Source organism: Octodon degus, unplaced genomic scaffold (genome assembly GCF_000260255.1).
Source record: "Octodon degus isolate 3935 unplaced genomic scaffold, OctDeg1.0 scaffold00018, whole genome shotgun sequence".
Lineage (NCBI taxonomy): Eukaryota > Metazoa > Chordata > Mammalia > Rodentia > Octodontidae > Octodon > Octodon degus.
Window position 1 is genome coordinate 23,488,265 of NW_004524594.1, and position 19,289 is coordinate 23,507,553.

The 19,289-nt window shown below is 36.0% G+C and overlaps 1 protein-coding gene and 1 non-coding gene across 2 annotated transcripts in view; both read right to left on the minus strand.

The window, feature by feature from the left end:
* Positions 1-17,621: 17,621 nt before the first annotated feature.
* The window catches only part of LOC101575249 (NKG2-A/NKG2-B type II integral membrane protein-like), a 14,157-nt gene continuing 12,489 nt past the window's right edge, over positions 17,622-19,289 (minus strand). The window contains exon 5 of the mRNA XM_023710596.1: positions 17,622-17,714. Coding sequence (XP_023566364.1) covers positions 17,622-17,714 — 93 coding nt within the window. The remainder of the gene's footprint in view (positions 17,715-19,289) is intronic.
* On the minus strand, positions 18,676-18,782 carry LOC111815599. The gene has a single exon (XR_002820274.1). It is a non-coding gene; the product is annotated as a U6 spliceosomal RNA (small nuclear RNA).

Here is a 19,289-nt window from a genome sequence, read left to right on the forward strand (position 1 = left end):
CACTGCATTTCAAACATCTTAGGCATAATAAGGAACAGGTATTTTTCATCAAGTATTGATATGTTGAACTTTAAGTCCCTACATAATATGATAAAAAAACATTTAAAAATTAGATTATATTTTAAAAATAGGATAAAGAATTCTATGCTTCTCATGTTTACACATAAGTCCAAAAATCTCACCATATACAACCTTGAAGCAGGACAGTCCCACAATATTCCTTTTCCTGTCTCTTGCTTTCCTTCACCACCCCCTTCTTCTTGCACATCCACCTACCCGAGAGACATCTGTCTGATCTTTTACAATGGTGACAAAGAATTATGCTGGAGGAAAGATAGACTCTAACAAATAATGGTGGGAGAACTGGCCGTCTACATGCAGAAGACTGAAGCTAGGCCAGATTCTCTCACCAAGTACAAAACTAAGATTGAAATGGATCACAGATCTAAATGTTAAAGCAGACATTTTTAATTCTCTGGAAGAGAAAATAGGTACAAGTCTTGAAGATATAAGTGTAATTTTAAGAATATAGATTGCCGTCTTATATAGCAAAAAGGACTCTGCAAGTGCAATTGAATCGGAAATGACTAAGTAAAAGTTCATAAGAGATACACTGTGGATTACCCATGTGTGCTACAATGTAATCCCAAGTGTCCTTTAAGAAACTGTAAATACAGCACCATCTGACTCCAGAAGAGTAAGAGGGGATATGGGCATGAAACTGACACTAGAGTTATGAAGATGATGACAATACTAGCCGCCACAAAAACTGAATCAGGCAGGGCCTAATCCTTTCCTGCACCTACATATGATACCTGCTATATGACCTCAAACCTCTCTCACACATATTCACTTAAAATTAATATAATCCAAACACATAAATTAAAGCTATAATTCTTCAAAAGGCAATCAGAGGAAAAAAATCTGTACAATCATGATAATCAAAGATTCATTGATGGGACTAAAAAGCCTGAAAAACTGATAAAGTAGGCTTCAATAAAAGCTGAAAATTTCTACATCCTGCAAGAAATCATTAAAAATAAAGAAGCAAGACACAGAATAGAAAAAAATATATATATAAATGAAATATATATATATGAAATATAATTCATTTATTTACTAAAAGGTTTGTATGTAAATCATACAAAGAACGCTTATATTACTCTAATTAAAAGACAAAGTCAATTTTAAAAAAGTGAGCAAAAGGTAAGCATTTTACAAAACAAACTATATAGTTAACCAATAAACATATGAAATGGTGCTCAATATCATCAGCCTTCAGGTAAATACAGTTAAACATCCAAACAGAGACTTTTGCACAAATGTAAATGGCAACTTTACATTAACCAAAATTGGAAACACATGAAATATTCATAGATATATGAATATTTTACACCATGGTACATCTATAAAGAAGATACTGTTTTTAACAAAAGGAATGAATTACTGATACAGGAAAAGTACAGATTAATTTCCAAAACATGTTTAGAAGCCAGATATGAAAGAGTACATGATGCACACAATGAAGCAAAGGTCAAAACCAAGAGTTCCTGCAAGAAAACTTGTCATAACTTGGCTGGCACCTGGGTGGTGAGGAGCTGAAAGGAACTTTTGAGGGAGATGGAAATGTCCTGTGTCTCATTCAGCAGTGTGAAAGACGTGCATATATTTGATAACACCTATGTTCCTCATGACTTCAAGATGTTACCTTTAATATATGCAGGAAGAACTTAAGAAAGATTATTTTTAAAGTGTCAAAGTCAAGAAAAGCAGGCACTAAAGAACTGCTCCACCCTAAAGGACGGTACAGGATGTCACAACTGAGCACATCCACACAGAGCAAGAGACCCATAGAGGATATGATCAGGACAACCTACACTGCATGTTGAATGACAGTACTTGCAAATACTTAACATCTAGATTCTGATCATTGTAGGAAAGTAAAAATAACTGATAGCTATAGGTAAAAGATATATGTGAGTTCAGAAAATTTGTGATTATATTATTGTGGCAATTAAATTTCTCAAAAGATAAGATAAACTAAGTAAAAGAAGAAACACATGGAAGTATAATCTAACTTTTTCCTTTTTATGTTTTGTTTTGGGTACTATGAAATGAGGACCTTTGTACTGACCAATGTCACAAGCCATTATTTTATTTTTTCTTTTGAGACAGGATTTCACTAAGTTTCCTGGAATGGGATCACACTTGTCCTCCTGCCTCAGCCTCACAGAGTGTTGGAATTATACACATTCTTCAACAACCTGCTATTCTATTCTTATTTATGATATGAGGAAAACAATATACCAAAATGTTTTCCCCAGTGGAAAAGAAAATATATAGTTTATGAAGGTTTATATTTGATGCTGTAAGTGATTCAGGAGAAAGAGAGAATAGTTTTCAAGGTGATTGAATAAAAGGGAAGCTGCTCCCCAAAGACAAACTCTTTCTCTCTTCTTCAGGAAGAGCAATGGCTCCTGCCCTCTCCGTCGTGCTCCACAGCAATATTTCCTTCCTTTTCAGGATCATTTCTGTTTCCAAGCAGACTTGGTCCTGGAGTCAGAAGTGGTTATTTGTAAGTAATTTAAATCATCACAGGAAAGAAAGAGAAACGACAACCTTCCATGTTTACCTGTCTTCCATGCTGCACACCGAAGCAGGGAAAGTGCTGTCCATTCTCCTTTCACAGATACAACTGAAGGGCCTCTCGCAGGGGCCATTTGATAGTTTTGTTGTAGTTAAAAATGCACATTTTCCATCAAAAATAAGTAGAATCCTTTTGGTAACATCCCTGTAGAGCAGAAAATATGGGGGCAACTGTATAATTCTGAAGCTTACCATGACACAAATAATGATGTTCAAAAAGCTTTATTGCTTAGAGAATAGAAATGTTAATCATCAATTCATCATTAAATACATTCTTTCTTTTTTAGTCATTAAGAGAACAATGGTCTATAAGCTCATTTTATTTGAAAAATTTAGTTTTTGACCAGAAGAACAAAATAACTTGAATATTATCATGTGACTATGAGAAACCACACCTGATTTGTTGTTGAGTTTTATTTTCAATGAAAATAAAAAATTGAAAAGAAAAAAAATATATTTTTGCTGCAGGAACAATGAGGTCTTCTATGCCCATATTTTAAGAACAAAAGAGAATTAGAATATAACCCGACATAAGTTTTTATGTGTAAACTCAGTTTTTATGTGTACGTGTACGCATATTCTTATATATTGTCAATAGAGTATAAGTGCATTAGTTATATAGAGCATAGTGTAAGTCAAGGCAGCCAATCACTCCTATCACCTTAAAATGTGTGTTGTGCTTTATTCTGTGCACCTAGCACACATAATCTTGAGCATTATGCTTTTGTAATGATTAATACCTGTAGGATACTTCTCTTCCCTTTTGCTACACTTTCTCAAACACCTTCCATCATGGTTCCTGTTCTAATGTCTTCCACTTGACAACAGGACTAGCTATGAGAAGCAAGAGAAGATGCTCTGTAAACCCAGTCCTGCCAGCGCTCAACAGATACCGGACCCTGAGCACACTCCGGAGACTCACATTCCAGAAGCCGCGCTGCTCCCGGTCCATTTCCATCTTCCTTCACCTCTGTCGAAAGTCAGCCCAATCCAGTACCGATACGGACCAAGCAGGGGTTGGAGGAAGTCCTGTAAATGAAGCCAAATAGATCATGGAACGAACGCTCACCCATGCGGTGCTGTGAACAGGAAGAAGCCAGGCGGAGGAGCCAGCTGCTCCCGTGGCCAGATCGCTGTTCCTCTCCTCTCCCTCGCTCCCCTCCGATCCTGTATTCGCATTTTCTGAAGCAATTTTCCATGACTACATTATTCATTTATCTTAAAAATGGGTATCAGTGTCATAAAATATTTAGTGTTAGAAAAAAAATAAAACCTAAGAATTGGGCAAACCTAACATTTGCTAACTAATTCTGGACACTTTATGACATTATGCAAATCTATGGTCCAGCATACTGAGGGATACAGAAAAATGATCATTGCATAATCTTAAGTGAAAGAAGTCATCTTCAAAAAATTGATTAAAATAAGAAGTATCTATGAAGTGGATACACATAAAAGCTTCAGTTTCCTAAAAGAAAGTTTTCCTGTAGGTTAGCAGTTGGAAACAATACAGAGTAAAGGAGGGGGGAAAATAGTTGATAGTACTCACTGCCTTTAAAATGGAAAATGTCATAGTGACAAAGCACAGGATGTCTGGTTAAATAAATATGCTGTAAAAAATAAGCTTAAACATATATTTTACTGTATCAAACAAAAATATCCAATGAGTTGATATCTTGAATCTCTTTGTTTTCATTTTAACTATTTATTAAATTTGCATATAAATTTTCTGCAGTTTACCTAAATGATATAGGTTTTTAAATAACCCCTCATCTCTCTATAAAAACATTGTACATGAAGATAACTTTCCCTGGTGATCAATTAAAAAGACAATTTTAATATCATTATCAGCATATTTTCTATTTTTATGATTATCTTTAAAGATATACATCTTTACATATAAGCATAATGAGAAGTAAATGTTATCCACAGCCATAATGAAAATAAATACAGAATAATTCATACACTGTCATTTATAATCAACGCTATCATCTCTATTTTTTTCCAGATAGACCCAGAGAGGTTCACTAATTTACCCAAGTTCTTCCTGCTACTCTGTGGTAAAGATGGGTGAATTCCTAGGCAGTCTGGTGCCTGGGTTCCTACTGGTAACTCTTGTATTATGCTGCCTCCTGGCTTTTGGTTGCCAATTCTGTAGGGATAAATAGATGCTGGATCCAGTTTGCTAACAAGCTCAGTTTTATGCAGGGAAAGTCATGCCTCTCTGTGAGAACTCTAGTGCAGACACCTTAGGATGGGAGCTCACTGCATAGACTCAAACAGCTTCCTTAGCAATAACAGTCATCGTGACGCATCACAGGGATTGAGCCCTCGCCGAGGAGCAGGACCATGTGCTTCTCAGCAGGCAGGTGTCCCTGAGAGCCTCCTAACTTACATTTCAGTCCACAAAACAGACACAACGCAAAGTGTAGTTGAAGGTCTCATTATCTTAGGCCCCAGGGTGAGAGACAACATCCAAGAGAACAAAAGTGAGTGTAAGAGTCTACATTACCTGTTCGTGTTTGTCGTCTATCTGCAAAAGGGACAATCTGTGACTTTGACAAGTCTGCTTGCATTTCTCCCAAGTTTTATTGTCCATGATGAAATAGTAACATTTTACACCATAGCAGGTCATGCGCCCTTCACAAGCTTTGCCTACAACATGTGGGAATCATTAAGTTTCTTTATATCTAGTGTTTTGCAAATGAAAGCAATATATTTATCACCCATTTGTAACTAGGAAAAAATGCAATAGCTCACAGTAATAACAACACAAAGTTCATCAAGATTCTAAAATTGTCAGTATGCATCTGCACTCATGTTTATTACAGCCTTATCACAATAGGACAGTATAAAAACAACCTAAATATCTATTGGTAGATAACAGGGTAAGGAAGATATATATATACATATATATATATATATATGTATATATATAGTATTTAGCATCTTAAAGGAAATAAATCCTGCCTGTGACAAGATACATGAAACTTGAAGATTCTGTGCTCAATGACAGAAGCCAGCCAGAGAAAGAAAAAATCTTTTTCATTCCACATAAATGAGATATCTAATAAAATAGGGAACTCATAAAAGCAGAGATTAATACGTTTGTGCCCCAAGTAGGTGAAGGGAGGAATAAGGAAATGTTCAATATATAAATTCTCAGTAGCACAGGTTGCATCAGTTCCAGGGATCTGCTGTGGACAGTAGTGCCTACAGTTTACCATACTGTGCTGTATACTTCAAAATTTAAGAGGGTTCATCCATGCTAAATGTTCTCACTGTAAAACAAACTAGAGACACGGGAGAACTTTTGAAGGTGAGAAATATGTCTGTTACCTAATTTTCATGATGTTACATAGGTATATACATTTGTCCAAACTTACCAGACTGAACAACTTATATGTGTACATTTTTGTACAGAAATCAGAGCTCAATAAAATAGTTAATGTGATTATTAAGTTAAAGTTTGAACACTATTCTGAAATGCTTTCTGAATATAGCAAAAATGATTATAACTATTTTCTTTTCTTTCGCTTTATAATGTAACAAACTTTTAAACTTTTTTGTATTTAGTACAGGGTCTCACTACACAGATGGGACCTGTAATGATCCTCCTGTTCTCAGTCTCCCAAGTGCTGGGATTGCAGGTGGGCACCACCACACTCAGTCTCAGTCTTAGCACTCCTCAAGGATAGGGCTGGCAGGGAAAGCCAGGAATCGAACCCCAGTTTCTGCATCTGCCCCTATAGGTGCTTTAGGCAGCTGAGCTATCTGACTGGCCCTTAAACATTATTGATTATTTACTGATGAGTATGATAAACTTCTACTATCATACCAAAGTGAGGTTAACATGGAAAAGCTCTGTGGAACACTACATTCTCAGTAATTATTTAGCAGTCATTGATTAATGAGATCAATCCAAGATATCCAGGTCATTACGGATGACTAAAAGTATTCTATGAAATTTAATTTTATCTCTCAGTTATTTTTAGTGGCATCATCACAGAGAGTTGCAGGAACATTAGCCCTACAGCTAATCTTGCAGATGCACTGCAGGGGAGATATATCTCTATCTGCATAGCCATACATCTACATAGCTAATCTGTCTCTATCGTTCTCTAATTCTATCTCAACCTACAAATAGAATAGACATATGAACACAAAGTGCAATGAAGACACAGATACACACACAAAAAAAAAACCAACATACACACACATTCTTTTAATAATAGCATCTAAATTAGAGCTCTGCAGCCCATGTTAGTGTACATATATTTCTAACGGCGGGCTCCTTATTTCCTGTCCACAACAAAATGGGACTCTTTAATTCTTCTCACAGGAACAGAAAAATCCATATTACAAGGTGAAGTTGCAAAATCTTTCACCTTCTGAGAGCAGGACATTTCAAAATGGCCATTGTGTTTAGGGAATTAGAGGGCTTTATTTCTCCCAGCATGGGTTTGAAGTCCCCAGACCCACATTGAAAACAGGCAGATTCAGATATTCTGATCATATCTATAAGGTACAAATTAAATTGTATAGATCACAAAATGTATAGATCACTAATGTCTAAGCCCATGTATTCCACTTCAAAGCCTCTGTCCTAGAAGAAATAATGCAGCTTTTGACTAAGGATCTCCAGCATACCTGTAATTCGCAAAGGTTTTAGAAAAGTTTTGTCTGTCTCATGACGTCTGTTTATGGTCTGATTCACTTTATTTTTAAGAATGTCATACTCTAAGGTCATACTGGTCAAAAGTTCCTTTAAAACACTGTCATTTTGTGCAAGGTGCGTTTGCATGAGCTCTTCTGGAAGTTTCTCCTTTCCATTTTTTTCCTGAAAAACTAAAATTAATAACATAGATATGATACAAAAAATGCTCATAATGAGGAAATAGTATAATTTAAAAAGAGAAAGCCTCACTTTGACAACGAATTCACACTTTTACTTTCGTTATTAATTAGACATTTAGAAAGTAACACCTCTGTGAACTGACCAAAGAAATGGAAATATCAGATTTCACACTGTTGCTATATAAATATAAAGTAAACAAAATAATTATCTGAATCATTAAAGTTCCTGTTACTTATTACTTTTAAGTCAGAGAAATATATTTATTAATCTTCTTCAGCTAAATAAAGAACCTGAGTTTAGTTGTGAAAATACAAAGTTCATTAAGATTCTGGAATGCTTAAATATACCTGCACATCCATGTTCAATGTGCCATTATTTGTAAAATGCAAGATAGGATAGCAGTGTAAGTGTACACTGAGGATGAACAAATGCATACAATTTATATACATTAAAGAAATATTATTCAGCCTGTAAAAAGAAGTAAATGCTACCATATCAGAGAATGTGTATGCTCCTTGAAGATGTTATTCTCAGTGAAACAAACAAATCATTTGTAAGAAAAGAAAACTTCTTCATGCGTCCAATTTGTGAAGCTTCTAAATTAACAAAACTCATAGAAGCAGAAACGGAAGCATTGCTCTACATAGGTGAGCTGAAAAATAAAATGTTGCTCCATGTATAAATATTTGGTAGTGAAAGACGAATAAATCCTAGAGATCTTCTGTAAATAAAAATGCCAACAGTTTACCATACTGTATTGTTCATTCAAAATTTTAAGAAGGTTCATCCAGGTTAAGTGTTCTTGCTGCAAAAGAAATTTGGAAACATTAGAAAACATTGACAGGTGATAGATACGTCCATGAACCTACTGCGATGATGATGTCTTGCTTATGTGTATTTTTCCAAAGTTATTAAGCTAAATACATTAGATATGTGCCGCTTTTTGTGTAGCAATAATGGTTCAAAAATTTGTTTTAAAAATAATTAATTTAAAATAAAAATTTAAAAAGATTAAAAAAATTTTAAAAAATAATCTGGAACATTCTCTAAGCTTAAGAAAATGTTTGGGAGTTTTAAAATTCCATTTATTATGTAATGTACCAAAATTTAAATGTTATAAAGCCCTTAAATAACAGAAGCAATAAATTTCTACTACCATGCCAAAGTGCAATTAGATATCTTTTAAACACTATTGCCTAAAGAAATATTTGGTAAGTTTTTATTAATTAGAAGAAGTCAAGATTACTGGGTCATTATGCAAGAAAAAAGTTTTGGTATGAAATTTAACATTTTATGGCCCAGGTGTTTTTTGTAGTATCATCCCACACATTTGCACAAATATCAACACTATAGTTAACATTACAAATGTACTTCAGGGAAAGGTTATAGTGATAGACAGATAGAGATAGAAGCAGAGGCAGAGGCAGAGGCAGAGGCAGAGACAGAGACAGATACAGAGACAGAGACAGAGAGATGGAGATAGAGATAGAGATGTTGTTACAAATAGACCAAACATCCAAACTCAAAGCAGAATGAAGACACAGACACCCCCAATTACCTTTATAAGAGAAGTCAAATTAAGACCCTGAGCCCATGTTAAAGTAAATATATTTTGAGGAACACCTCCTGTATTTTGTGTCTTGAACAAATGGCATTCTCCAATGCCATTGATTTGGGGTGTCTATAGGGTTCTACTATTCCAAATGTGTCTCAAAGGGCCCCCAACTAGAAACAGACCTACATATCTAGTTCATATCCATAATGTAAAAATTAAAAGTTCCCCTTTAGATCTAGAGATCAACAGGTAGTACAAAAGTCTGCTTATTTGACTTCAAAGCTTTTGTACATGAAAACCTATTGCAAACTTTTCTTAAGAGTTTGTATCGATACCTGGGAACTAAGCTACTGCACTGCAGATGGTAATTTGTAACAGTTGTTTCATGTTGGAAGTGCCTGTAATTGTGGTATTCTGAATATGGGCGGCTTGTCATGACATGCCAGCTACTGCTAAGATGTCTCTCGGGTAGATGGATGTTCAAGAAGAAGGGGGTGGTGAATGAAAGCAAGAGACAGGAAAAGGAATACTGTGGGACTGTTCTGCTTCAAGGTTGTATATGGTGAGATTTTTGGACTTATGTGCCAACATGAGAAGCATAGAATTCTTTATCCTATTTTTTAAAATATAATCTAATTTTTTTAAATGTTTTTTTATCATATTATGTAGGGACTTAAAGTTCAACATATCAATACTTGATGAAAAATACCTGTTCCTTATTATGCCTAAGATGTTTAAAATGCAGTGAGATAGTGAGGCTAAGATTGATAGCCCAAATCGTTTGATAATAACAATAAGCTTTTCTTCTGGATGGTTAACAACCTAAGTTTGCCGACCAAAATTAGAGAAAAAGGAGGGATACAAGGAAAGCCAACATTTTGGCCCTAGTCTTCTAAGGTCAATTAAGACTCAGGACATAAGAGAACTTGTACTGTAATGTCATGTACCTCGGTAGTGTCCCAAATTTTCTGATCAAGAAGATTATGGGGCCAAAGAGGAAAGTGATTGATGACGTAGAGTGTGCCTAAGGAGAGTCACATGGGGAGAAGACACTCTCTCAGGCTTTCACAGAGAGCACATTGGCCAAGCAATGGCCGTGACTCATCCACATGGCTGCACTGATAAAGGTTCTACAATCTGAGGTACAGGATCTCAGGACAAATCCTGAGGGCATTTCACTGACCTTCTCAGACCAAAAAGCTACAACTCTTGTTGCACAGGTCCTGCTTTACCTTAGTCTTAACCATCCAGTAGAAAAGTATGAAGTCGACATATAAGAAATAAAGCCATGCTGTTAAGTTGAGCTGTGGGGGACTCAGGTCAATAATTTCTGACATTGCCAGTTAAACAGAAGACCCAATGCTATTATGGGCTACTGGAATCTTTTAGACTATTTTGCTGAGTTTACACACCTATAATATTCAATAGCGGAACTTAGAAAAAATAGGGTATACCGATGAATGTCCATTTTGTATCTGTGTATTCAAAGAGGTTGGGATAGATATATAGTTGCATTCTCTTAATGAATAGAATGATTTGTTCTAATGGTGTTTGTAAGTAGGATCTCAAGTCCGCATCTTGTACAGCAATTAGCCACTAAGAAGAATATATGCAGTGTATTATTTGTTGAAACTGTACTTCCGATTTGATTTGAAATTGTCTCATTGCTATCTGTTTATCAATAAAACTTTGAAAAAAACAAGCAAAAAAAAAGAGTTTGTATCATGACTTACCTATATTTTCAAAGGTTTTGGAAAGGTCTTATTTTTCATATGATAACTATTCTGCCACGATGATTCCAGCTCTATTTTCCAATATATTTTATTTTTAAGAATGACATACTGTAAAGTCCTCTTGGTCAAAGGTTCCTTTAACAAACTGTCACCCTGTACAATGTTGAGCTCTTGCCTAAACTTCTCTAGAGTTTCCTCCTCTTTCTGTTTGTCTTGAATATACTGAAAAACTAAAATCAACAGCATAGACATCACACAAAAGAAATTTTAAGAAATAAGTATTTAAATTTAGGACAAAAGAAAAAGAATGATGTAAACAACTTACACCATTACTTTAACCAGTAATTTGAAATTTAGAAGCTAGCAGTTCAGTGCTTTGACCGTAGAAAGGGAAACATCATATTTCTTTATCATTGTTAGCATCTTAACAGTAAAATAAATAAAATAAGAAATTTAAATCAAATTATGATAGTACACTTTACTTTTCAGTTTCATTCATTTATAAAAGTTAGAACATCATTTATGAATAAATACCAAATTATAAATCAGTATTTCTTTCACTCTTTGTTACCAACTTTACAATTCTCATCAACAGAAATATGCATAGGGTCCTAAATTCATAGAGTTGCCAAAAATTGCCCCCAACTGTCAGGTGACTGAAAAGAGACAGACATAAAAATGCCTATAGCGTGAGTCTACTCACAAAAAGTTCAAAAATGAATGAGTCTGATCTAGAATAGCAAGTGAGTACCACAGGTGAGGGAGGTAAAGAACTGATGTGATCGTTCACAGGGCCAGGGCAGCTGGGCACTATGAACTTCTAATCTGTGGTCTGACTTGAATTATATCTGTCCATTTGCTTTGCAGAAAATCTAAGAATTACAAGATGTTTAGGCTTGCGAAACACAATAATATTGAATAGAAAACTTTATTGCAGAAAAAAATCTTTTAGTCAGGTATGACTTTCCATCCAAAGCAAGCACTGTTAATAAGCCAAGCTACATTAGCAGTATATAAATTAAAAAAAATACTGAAAACAATTAAATACATTGATTTGTAAAAGCATGAAAACTACACATAATAAATGGGTGCATTCTTGTAATATAATATTGATTAGATAAAAGGTTTATGAGAAAATAATAAATCATAAAGCATACATTAACGAAATACAGAAAATATTGTAAATAATGAAATATTATACATACTTTTAAATAAGTGAAACCATATATATATTAATAATATGGGTGAATTCTTCAAGTATAATATTGATTAAAAAGAAGTTTTATAACAAACACTTAAGACCTTATCATTTCCTTCTCATTGTTTATGAGGAACAGATTAGAAGTTTTATGATCTGAGCATACCAAAGACTCATTCCTCGTTTTATTCCCCGTAGTAATGAGATAGCAACTTTTGGAATACGTAAGTGCTCCGTTTGACAGTGAATACAGTGACAGAGTGAAGGAAGTTGATAGACTGTGGAAGCCATGCGAATTTTGAAGCAGGATAATGAACTGGCACATTTGCACCCATATAAACATACGAGATGTGATGAAAACATGAGCACGGAGAAGATAGTACGATGAAAGTTACATCATCACTAACTCTCCTCTGCATACCTCCCCTTGCTTCAAGCACACTCATCCCATCGTTCCTGGCACTAGTTAGAGGGCTGTGGGCGTCTTCATTTGTTAGTTCTACCTACACTATTATGGCTGCCTGGAAGTTTTTAAAATGCTCCAAAATGTGAACCTTTTCAAGTGACTTTGACTTGGGGGAAGAGGCAGAAGTCACTTGGTGCCTGATCCAGTAAGCAACGAGAGTAAGGACACACATAGGATTTTAACAAAAATTGCCATACATATTTTGAATTCATTCAGGATATTGATGCAACTGAAAATAAATACACGAATGAAGGCTGCTTCAGAAAGTGGGAATAATGGCCGAATAAATGAACTGGAAAGAAGGGGCATATTTGATGAGGGTTAGTGGCAGTGTGTCTTTCTGTAATAAAGTTTTATTTAAACACTCACTGTACATTACGTCTGCACCTCAGTATATCTGAGTACGTGTACTACCACTGGTTGCCACATATTAAAAAATAAAACACTGATACAAAGAAGCACAAAAAAAAATCAGTGAAGCAAACCACTCCTCTAGAATAAGACAGTTATATCTCACTTTATACCGGTAAGAAATTTTACATTACCGCAGTATTATATGAGCATCTTGAACCCATCTCTTTAGTTTGCACTGAAGGAAATCTATTATCATGTAGAAAGACTTCTGCTAGAAAGAAAATAAAGTCTACAAATATAAGAACTTAGATAGGTAGATAGATAGATGATAGATAGATAGATAGATAGATAGATAGATAGATAGATAGATAGACAGATAGATAGATAGACAGATCAAGGAAGAGTTGTTTTGCTCCTATATTAGGCAGTAAGAAGTTTTAAAGAAATTTTTTAAATGTATTTTAGTACAGGGACTACAGGGTCTCACTACATACATCATACTCATAGACATCCTTATAATTTCACTTCCCAAGTGCTGGCATTATAGGTGCGCACACCATGCCCAGTCTCAATCGCCCTCTCAGTGTGCCCTGGGGGCAAGGCTGGCGCGGCACACAGGGGATTGAATTCCAGTCCCTGTCTAAGCAGGCACTTTAGTCTGCTGAGCTATTTGGCCAGCCCAATTAAGGAAATTCTTATAAAATTAACTTTGGAAAGAAGAGTTAATTTAGTTTCTTCATTTTAAATATAAAACTTTTATGAATTAGGATAATGTAGAATAAAATAAGTTTTATCAGACTGGAGAGATAGCTCAGTGGTCTAAGTGCAAGGACCCCAGAACCCTGGGCACACTGTGCAGGCCACCAAAACCAGGTGTGGTGGCACATGCCTGTAATCCCAGTGCTGGTGAGGCTGAGATAGAATCATTACCAGTCAGAACTGCATAGCAAGACCATGTGTACTAAATAAATGAATAAAATATTTCTAAAAAGAAATTGGTTTTGTCAAGAGAAATTAATAAAGTAATAAAATACTGAGAAGAATACTTTATTAAAGGACTAAATGTTCAAAGTCAGTATCTGCCGCAGCACCATACTTTACATTTCAACTTTCAAAACTTAATTGTATTTCTTAATAAGTGTTTCAGCATTCTATGGTATATATTTGCTTATGTAATTATGATATATACAGAAATATTAAACTTGCAAGCTAAAATCTTTCCGTATTTATATTTTTGATGAATTCAGGATGACAATTCCACATTCCATTCAAATATATGAATTAAAATAAGAACTCTTTTTCCTAATAATTTGGAATGTTTAAAGGCATTTTCTATCAAGAATGGCCCTTTATGGTCTCAAAAACGTACATACCGAGAATAACGACAGCCACTGTCACCAGCATGGAGGCCTTCACCATAAGGAGGATGATTCCCAGGAGCGCAGCAGTGGGCATTCGAGGAGGTGATGGGAGATCTTCAAGCTCAGCCATGGCACAGGGGACCAAGCAGGACAGAGCGAGGTATTTGGAAAGTTTATGCAGAAGAGAGCCCACAGGACAGGAAATCACACAGATAAGCCTAAATCTGAAACCCACTGTCACGACGCAATCTGTCTCTAAAGTACCTCTGCATTTTCAGTGAATATAATGTTCTATAATTGTTGAATCAATCACAAGAAATTTCAACAAATAAAATTAGTCTTCACATTTTAAAGAATAGCAGCTCAAGTCAGAGTACCTGCTCTTACCAATGAAAAATATGTGAGCCTGTTGGCCACTTTTTGCCCACACTTCCGTGCCCCAACTTTGATGGCATGGTTTATCTTTCCGGTTGTAACCATTGTCATTCCTGTAGCTCCTGTGAAGCACTTCTGAGTGGTGAGCTTAATAGTGGGCGGGTTTTCTCTTGCTCTTTTATTGAAATGCAAGTGTTAGTGCTGGTAAGATTCCCTGGAAGCTTCTTTGGGTCTTTGCCCAGATCCAGTTCCAAGTGGATTATTCTTCAGTTACTCATCCCTGCACCTGAGTGTGCTCAGGGACTGGACTGTGATGATGTGCCTTGAAGTTAATAGTATGTATATGTTTATTGAAAATAAACTACTATTGTTTAATCTAAGTGAACATCTGAGGAATTGTATTTGACCTTCATTATCCAATGAAATTTTAAGAGTCTACAATGTCTGAGATAAATATCAATTAGTACATTATTATTCAAAGCTTCCCAGCATATTGGTTCTAATATCCAGGTCCTACTGTGTGGTTGTCAGCCCCCAGTGGCCTGCTCCCAAAGTGCAGGAGCATGAGCCAGCCACCTGGGTTCCTCTACCCAAGAAGGTTGCTGTCAACTATTTAATTTTGTTATCTTATTTGTTATAGCAAACCCACTCTGGTCTTGTTACGATCCACAGAAGACCACGTTTGTATACCCAGGGAAAAGGCATTGCAGTAGGAATTCCAATCATCCACTTCTAGTGCAAGCCACAGAAGGAACACAGACAAACACAGATCTGTAATTGGGAGCTGTCAAGGGATTCCAAAGTACAGTCAGAACAATGACTAACTGGAACTAAGGCCATAACTGAGGGCCAACCCAGATTTGATTAATATATGGAGAGGAGTGTGGCTCAGGGGTCAGTAACTATGAGAAAGGTGGAGTGCACATGAGTACTGTGAACCAGGCTGGGTAGGAGGCCCAGTAGCACCTCTGCAATAAGCAGAGAGAGGCATGCAGAAAGATTACCAGATTCCAGTAACAGGTAGCCTTTGAGTTTGGAAGAATCTGCATAACACAGTTTGAGGAAGTGTTCTGTGGTTTTGCTCAGAGCCTCAGCTTTGATGTCTGGCCTCTTTGCTCTGAGATGTCACAGGTTCTTTCCTCAGCATCAGTCTCATCCAGCAGAGTGGTATCTCACAGCCTAGCTCAAACTTAGTAGTAGAGAACTTTAGGCAAAGCATCTCTGACCTGTTGCATTGCTTCAAGCCAAGTGAGGGGGTGACACACCACCCTACCGAGCTCTGGACATATCAATACATGGAATTAGGGCTACATATGGCCAAAATGGAGACAAATGGTCTTCTTTAAAGACAGCCATCCCAGAGACGCTGAAAAATTTGTGGCAGTATCCCTCGTGACTCAATTGTGTGACCCTCTAGCAACTGTGCAGGTAACATCAGAACTCTGTATTGTACCTGTTACACAGCTCATCCAATAGAAATCCTCATGTCACACACTGCCTGTGCTTGTGCAGTGTGTCATGGAAAATGCAACCTTATTGATACTAGTATTTCAATCTACCTCTGTGTATCTCAGTGAGGAGAGGCATTTATTGCTCTTAAGCAGACATGTAAGTTTTCTTATTTAATTAGTACTCTTGGGACTTTTTATTGTTATCATGAAGACTTAAAAAATTAGGAAGCTTTTTGTTACTGACATATATTAACTATGTAATACTTAACATGTGTGGCCCATGACAGCTATTCTTCACTTGGTGTGGCCCAGGCAAACCAGCTGATCAGACTACTTTGTACAGAGCATGGCAGACAATTCCCTAGGCCTTTTTGTGATTGACAAATCCTCTATACTGGGGGACTACAAGCTCCTGGTAAAGAGTTAAAGCATTCTTAATCCTTGGTTTCAATTTTATTTATTTATTTATTTATTTATGTTTGTTTGTTTGTTTGTTTGTTATAATGTATTTAGTACAGAATCTACAGGGTCTCACTACACAGATCAGACTCATTGTGATTCTCCTGTTTCATCTTCCCAAGTGCTGGGATTAGAGGCACGTGCCACCACTCCCAGTCTCAGTCACAGTCTCAGTGCACCCCAGGGGTTGGGTCCCTTAGCACCCCAGGGATTGATCAATTCTAAAGTAAGATGTAATATACATCAGTTAATTTTACCTTCTAGAATCTGTATGTGCATTTTAAATATAATAATCACACATAGAAAATAATAAAATTCTTTTAATTGCTGTCTTTTGCATCCCAAATAGATGTGTCACAAATGTGTGCACATGGTAAAAGGAAGGAGCCAGGTGGCACTTTTGACCATAGAACCTAAATTAAAACAAATCCACAAATTTCTGTGGATCACCTACTTGGTGCTAACATCTTCTTCCTTGAAATGTTTTACAGGAAAAAGAACCATAAAGTTCATGAACAGACATTAGGATACATAAATATGTAGTTTTAACAACTAAATTACCACTGCAATGGATAATCCCAGCACTCTCAGAAGCTAAATTAGAAGTTTCACAAGTTCAAGCACAACCTACAAAAGTTATTAGCAAGACTCTCTCACAGAATAACAAGCTAAAAAAAAAAGGCTAAGGATATCTGAGGTGTATCACAAAACAGAATTTTTACTGTGTTAATAAACTTCCACATGGGCAAAATAGCAGAATGCTAAAATGCCTCATTAAGTTGCAAGCGCACACATACTGAAAGGAACATCTGACTCAAGCATCTGAGTTGGTCTGTAATTTGTTTAAAAAAAACTCCTTCCTAAGCCAAATACGATAAGGGAGAATCCTTAGTAATGAACTATATCTAATTTGAAAATTTAAAAAAGTAAAAGTTAAAATGTATTGTTTTTCTTAAATCACCATATGTGTGAAGAACAAAATAGTTTAGCAATTATTTTTTGAGACTATAAACACAGGAATAAGTGGTAGTGATTATACGATATAAACATGATCAAATTGTGTATAATTGCATCCACGCATGCATATGACATACACAGTTGAATGCATATGAACTAATAGAACATTAATGAGGTTTATGGATCATAGCAATGTCATTTCCTGAGCTCAACATTCTTCTCTAGTAACTCGAGATGCAAGCATTGGGGAAAATGAAGTAGGTGGTACAAGGGGAACCACTTTTGCGTAAGTCATTTCAAACTAAAGACAAAAGAGAAATCCTAGAAAATAATAGAATTGTTTTTATTGATTTGATTTTAGCACTAGCTGTCTTGATTTTTCTTTTTTCTCTCTCAGTTACTTTTAAACTTTTTCATTATTTTGTATTTGCAATACACATTAACCATGTTCATCATAGGGAATTTGTACCCGAAAATAACATATCGTATCCTTCTTTTCTTTTTTTTTTACGTTCAGAAAACACATTTATTGAAAATAATTTTATGTGTCTCACAGAAAAAATTTACATTTATTCTGTAAATGTAGGAACACCCCCCACTTTTGTGTGTGTGTGTGTGTGCGTGTGTGCATGTGTGTGTGTGTGTGTGTGTGTGTGTGAGAGAGACAGTATTGGGAATTGATTCTCATGGCTTTGTACATGCTAGGAAAGCACTATGCAACTGAGCTATAACTTCAGATCCCAGTATTTTTTTTTAAAACAGCTTTAAAGATAGTGTCTAGGAGCTTGGGAGATAGCTCAGTAGAATAAGCACTTGCCTGGCAAGAGCAAAGGCCTGAGTTCAATGACCAGTTTTGCCAAAAATAAAAAATAAAAATAAAAATGGTGTTTGGCTAAAAAGGGAAGATAATGCTGTCCTTGAGAGAAGCATTAGTTTGAATGCCTCGTAGCTGTGACTAGGGAAAGTCACTTCTTTTTTTTTTTTTGTAGGACAGTTTCAATAATTTACACATTGCATACATTCTTCCTAATGGTTAATTGCTGTGCAAGATGTGGACATGATATCCTATTTACAAACACCATTAGAACAAATCCCTCTATTCATTAAGAGAATGTATCTATATATCTATCCTAACCACTTTGAATACACAGATATAAAATAGACATTCATCTGTATCTCCTTTTCTTTTGTTAAGTTCCATTATTTGAATATTATAGGTGTGTTAACTCAGCAAAATATTCTAAAAGAGTCCAGTAGTCTGTAAAAATATGGAACGCTTCACGAATTTGCGTGTCATCCTCGCGCAGGGGCCATGCTAATCTTCTCTGTATTGTTCCAATTTTAGTATATGTGCTGCCGAAGCGAGCACTCCTATCCTTCTTTTCTCCAACACCCCTTCCCTCCCTTCAACATTTCTTCTTCTCCCTAATACATGAGCCTTGTTTCTACTTTTCCTTGCATTACTGTTATTTTTTTCTTATTCTTCCCTTCCACCTCCTCCTTCCCCTTTTCCCCTTCTGTTTGAACATGTTCTTCCTACTGCTCAATATCTGTTCTCAAATTTTGTTGGTTTTACAAAAAGAGCCCCACTTTGCCGGTGAGACAACCAAGGCGCATGTAGCAGATCTGAGTGATCTGCCCACGGTCACTTAAGTGTGACCCCAAGCAGTCCTTCTGTGCACGCAGGAGCTCGATTTCAGACCACACTCTCCTCTGCATCTGTGTATTTTCTCATTTTTTTATTTGTTTGATTTAACACAGGCATGTGAGTATTTCCAGGTCTCATTCTGTGTGTCTGACACCTGAGATCCTCACCGACTGCGCCGTTTCATATTCATAAAATACTTTCATTTTACTTCAACTTTTGAAGGCTATT